Raw genomic sequence first — 5,257 nt, forward strand, 5'->3', positions numbered from 1 at the left:
ATATTAAGTGGTCCCAGTACCTGCTTGTCTGTCATAACTGTACATTTTTGTCTATTCACCCTTTATATCCTGAAAGCGTTGAGACAGGCTGCCTCTGACTTTAGCTTCCTGTGAGTTTTTATTGGATCAGTACGAGAACTTTGGGTCCCAAAAGGAAAGCTTCTCAAAGAGAAGCAAGACACTGATCGCCTTCCTTTGTTGTTCTCTGGCCCAGAGCCTGCCAGCAGCTCCTACAGAGGGCAGGGGTTCACGTGCATGCTCACATGGGAAGAGATCCTACAGAGAGACATGCTCATGCAAATGGGGCAGCAGCAAAGAATTGTCTGCTTGCAGTTAAAGAGCTGCAGGGATGTGAAACAAAAAAATCTTTGATTCTGTCCAGAGAAGGTAAAAGTGACCCATCACATCTGGGATGAGCTCAATTCTCATAAGGGTTTCCAAACTGAAGTAACAATTGTATGTCAGCACAACTCGAGAAGTTTTTTGAAGCATTCCAGTGAAAGAATGTCTTCACACAAATGCCCACGTGAGCATGGGCATGCTCCACTGCCCTCTTATTTGAAAGGGAAGAAATCAGGAGTATAAATACACCTGCCAATGTTGAATAGGACAGGTGCATACCGAATTGACATATGGCTCATATAGGGCTTCTTAGGATCAGGGGGCATCAAAGGAGATTTTGAATGAGGGAATTTGTTAGATTTTAATCCCTGATCGTGAGCAAGATCAGAGATGGGCTGAAGGATTTGTTAGTTTAGTGCTCACTTGGATAAGGGTGGAATGTGGGGCTTTATTATTTGGTTGTATTTTGAGAGTGTGTTTCTTTCACTGGCACTCTTTAATGTTTGGGCTGTTTTCAGGGAGATGTTGTTTCTTTAACTAGTTCTAGATTCAGAGAAAAAGTGCTTTCCTTTGGCTCTGCTTTCAGGTCCAAGTAGTGTTTCTTTGACTTGCCCTTTCTCCTACTCCTAAGGCTCCAAAAAAGGTTTTGCCCACTAGTTTGCTGGTTCAAACAAAATAAAAAGAGATATCATAGTGCTTGAACAGATTTTTACACTATACATTTTTATACACAATAACTGATGTTGGTTAACTGTGTGTGTGTGTGTGTTGGCTTAAGATCTTTAAAAAATAAGTTAGAATAAGCCCTGAGTTTCTTCCATAGGAACAAATTATTAGGATAATATACATAAGCTTTTTCAGATTGATTACACACAAAAGTATGAAGTAGAAAACATTAAAACACTAAATTCACTTATAGAGTTTTACTATAGTATGATTTTTCTCATGGTTTGAAGAATATACATATTAAATTTATAGAGCTTTTCTAAAGGATGGTTTATTTTATGTATTTGCAGATGATTGTGACAAAGGATTTAACACAGATTCCATTGACAGTTATCTCCCCAGACTGTGTTATGCATTGGAAGATGAATAAGATGTGAAAAGTCTTCCTTACACTGACATACATTTATAAAGTTTCCCTACACTATGTGATCTCTTATCCTTGAAGAGTACAGTGTTCTTCAAAGACCTAACCACAGGGATTACATTCATAGGATTCTGTGATCCTTTGTACGATTGAAAATGACTGTGTTTTGCAAAGGTCTTACCAAAATGATTACGATCATAGGGTTTCTCACTAGAATGTTTTTTATGCAATTTAAGAAGGCTGTGACTTTTAATGGCCTTACCACATTGATTACATTCATACTGTTTCTATCAGGTATGTGTTCTATGTAACTGAAGACTACTGTGACATGGAAAGGCCTTTTAACACTGAAAACATTCATAGGGTTTCTTTCTCTCCAGTTTTCTTTTCTGCAATGAAATATGACTGTGACATGCAAATGCCAGACCACACTGATTACATTCATAGGGTTTTTATCCAGTATGTATTCTTTTATGCACTTGCAGATTTCTGTGATATGCAAAGGCCTTACCACACTGATTACATTCATAGGGTTTCTCTCCAGTATGTGTTCTTTTATGCAATTGAAGATAACTGTTTTGTGCAAAGGCTTTACCACACTGATTACATTCATAGGGTTTCTCTCCAGTATGTGTGCTTTTATGATTTCGAAGAGTACTGTGAGCTGCAAATGTCTTACCACACTGATTGCATTCATAGGGTTTCTCTCCAGTATGTGTTCTTTTATGATTTTGAAGAGTATTGTTTTCAGCAAAGGCCTTACCACACTGATTACATTCATAGGGTTTCTCTCCAGTATGTGTTCTTTTATGCAATTGAAGATTACTGCTTTGTGCAAAGGCCTTACCACACTGATTGCATTCATAGGGTTTCTCTCCAGTATGTGTTCTTTTATGCAATTGCAGATGACTGTTTTGTGCAAAGGCCTTACCACACTGATTACATTCATAGGGTTTCTCTCCAGTATGTATTCTTTTATGCACTTGGAGATTTCTGTGATATGCAAAGGCCTTACCACACTGATTACATTCATAGGGTTTCTCTCCAGTATGTGTTCTTTTATGCAATTGAAGATGACTGCTTTGTGCAAAGGCCTTACCACACTGATTACATTTATAGGGTTTCTCTCCAGTATGTATTCTTTTATGCACTTGGAGATTTCTGTGAGCTGCAAAGGTCTTACCACACTGATTGCATTCATAGGGTTTCTCTCCAGTATGTGTTCTTTTATGCCTTTGTAGATGACTGTGACTTGCAAAGGCCTTACAACACTGATTACATTCATAAGGTTTCTCTCCAGTATGTGTTCTTTTATGCAATTGAAGACTATTCTTAGCTGCAAAGGCCTTACCACACTGATTACATTCATAAGATTTCTCTCCAGTATGTGTTCTTTTATGCTTTTGAAGATGACTGTGACGTGCAAAGGCCTTACCACACTTATTACATTCATAAGGTTTTTCTCCAGTATGTGTTCTTTTATGCTCTTGAAGATGACTGTGACGTGCAAAGGCTTTATCACACTGATTACATTCATAGGGTTTCTCTCCAGTATGTATTCTTTTAGGCTTTTGAAGTTCAGTTTGACATGCATAGGCCTTACCACACTGACTGCATTCATAAGGTTTCTCTCCAGTATGTCTTCTTTTATGACTTTGATGAGTTTCATAAAAAACAAAGTCTTTATCACCTTGACTATATTCATAGGGTTTATTTCCAGTGTGTTTTCTTTTAAGCACTTGAATATAACTGTGATAAGCAAACGCTTTACCACACTGCTTAATTTTAGACGATTTTACTTCAGTATGTATTTTTTCATTCTTTAGAAAGTGGGTGTCATCAAAAAAGGCTTTAACACAGTGAGTATACACTGAAAGTTTCTTCTCACCATTTTGGTTTCTTTCAATCCTGCAAGGATAATTGGCACATTTAAAAGCTTTACCACATTCAATAAACTGGTGAACCTTATATCTGTATGAATTTAATTTGGTACTTGTTCCAATTCTAAATAGGAATTAGTTATTAAGGTTTCATAACTCTGTTTAAAATCATGTTTGCTTTTTAAGTTGGGGTCAGTTTGCATCTAAGAAAATAAGTATGAAGATAAATTCCTTTGTTTCATGGTTTACCTTTTCACATTTACAAAAATATTTTTATATATTCTTCACACTTTTGAAGACAATTGAATACACCAACTTTACTGCATTCATGAATTTTACTATACTGTGTATCTTATTTCCTTTGCTAAGTGAACTAGGACATTCAGAAGTATTGGCACATATTACCTTTCATGGGGCATTTTTGTAATGTTTTTTATAGTAATAATGATTGTAGAAAACCATCAGTATTGTATACTTGAATCAAATTTAACAAGTATACTCTATGTGGAAACTACTGCCTATCTTCTTTCTGTTCTTAAGGAGAGATATGTTAAATCTTTCCATGTCTCTATGCTCATTAGTTTATATCAAGTGTAGTGTCTGATACACATAGGAAAGGAAGAATAACTCATGTACATGAAATTGAGGTATATGGATTTGTGAGGATTTAATAACCATCTATGCACTTGAAGCTGTGCTTATTTGCATTGCCGCTTTTATTTAAAAGTTCTAGGAGAAAGTGCAGTCTCATCAGAGGGACATTGTTATCAACTTGCACATGAAAATTACCTTGCATGTCTTCTAGAACATTGCCAATGTTCTTCAGTGTTATGGTCTTCCCAAATGTATCCTAAAATACAGGACCAGAATATATGTTATATCATTTAACAATGTGCAATATTTAGCTTATTATCTGAAGTGCACCTAAGAGCTATGACTGCTTTATTCACCTCATTCTTCTTTCTAAATCAAATTGCAGAACAACATCCTTAACCATGGAAAAGTTGTTTCCATATTTTGAAACATGAAGGAAATTCATATTCACCTATAGAAATGAGGTTCTTGTAGGTTTCCAGCATTACATCCCCATAGAGATTCTTCTGGGAAGGATTCAGCAAATCCCACTCCTCCTGGGTGAAGTTGATGTGCACATCATCATAGGTCACTGCCTTTTAAAATACACAACATGTGTAAAATGGAAAGCACCACAGTGACAAAGATGGAAATGCATACTTCTTTCAGGGTATAGACAGATGATTCTGGTGTTCCTTACTCTTATGCCATGGCATAGACAGTCACTATAGAGGGAAATTGAAGAGCAGAGTCAACTCTGTCATAAGAGCAAGGCCTATTGAGAGCAAGAAACAACAAAAAAGATCAACACTATATAGTATGCATGAGAAAATTGTAGGAAGAGTTACAGACCACACAAAAAAAGTAATATGGACACCCTGGGTGTATTGTTGTATTGTGCCTTTAAACACAACACTCAGAAAACAGAGGTGGGTATATTTGTTTCTGGGTTGAATGCCAATCAAGTCTATGCAATCAATCAGGTCCAGGACAGGTGGAAGTACTCATTAAGACACTGTCTCCAGTGTAAAAATCAGTGAAACAAACAAATGGGATAGAAAGAACTGAAAGGCTTTTATTGAAGTTCTTCTAAATAATTTTCCATTCACTCCAGTTCTGTATTCATTTTCCACATATCTGAAGTGTCATAATTTAAACTGTAAGTCTAATTAACATTTTGTAGAAAGGAATTTCATGTGTAAAGCAGTTAAAATGCACAGATGAAAACACTAGAAATATACATGTTGGTCATGAATAATCAACAAAGAGATGGAGAGAAGGTAGAGTAATTCAGAGTTCTTGCTGGTCTTGAATGGAGCTGGGTACATTTTTTAGTATTTACATGGGGATCACAACTTTCCATTGTTCTATG

At 36.3% G+C, this 5,257-nt stretch overlaps 1 protein-coding gene across 5 annotated transcripts; it reads right to left on the bottom strand.

Annotated features, from left to right (window-relative positions):
- Nucleotides 1–1,884: 1,884 nt before the first annotated feature.
- LOC142839755 (uncharacterized) lies at nucleotides 1,885–4,584 on the bottom strand. 5 transcript variants are annotated; one of them, XM_075956047.1, is made up of 4 exons: nucleotides 4,358–4,584; nucleotides 4,102–4,162; nucleotide 3,812; nucleotides 1,885–3,000 (listed from the first exon to the last, which is right to left on the bottom strand). In XM_075956047.1, the coding sequence occupies exons 1-4, from the start codon at nucleotides 4,389–4,391 to the stop codon at nucleotides 1,885–1,887; spliced, it is 1,212 nt and encodes a 403-aa protein (XP_075812162.1). In that variant the 5' UTR covers nucleotides 4,392–4,584. The 5 variants fall into 5 exon arrangements, with proteins under 5 accessions (XP_075812162.1, XP_075812159.1, XP_075812161.1 ...); XM_075956044.1 differs by having other exon boundaries at nucleotides 1,885–3,252; XM_075956046.1 differs by lacking the exon at nucleotide 3,812 and having other exon boundaries at nucleotides 1,885–3,085.
- Nucleotides 4,585–5,257: the final 673 nt, after the last annotated feature.

This window comes from Microtus pennsylvanicus, chromosome 22, assembly GCF_037038515.1.
Source record: "Microtus pennsylvanicus isolate mMicPen1 chromosome 22, mMicPen1.hap1, whole genome shotgun sequence".
Lineage (NCBI taxonomy): Eukaryota > Metazoa > Chordata > Mammalia > Rodentia > Cricetidae > Microtus > Microtus pennsylvanicus.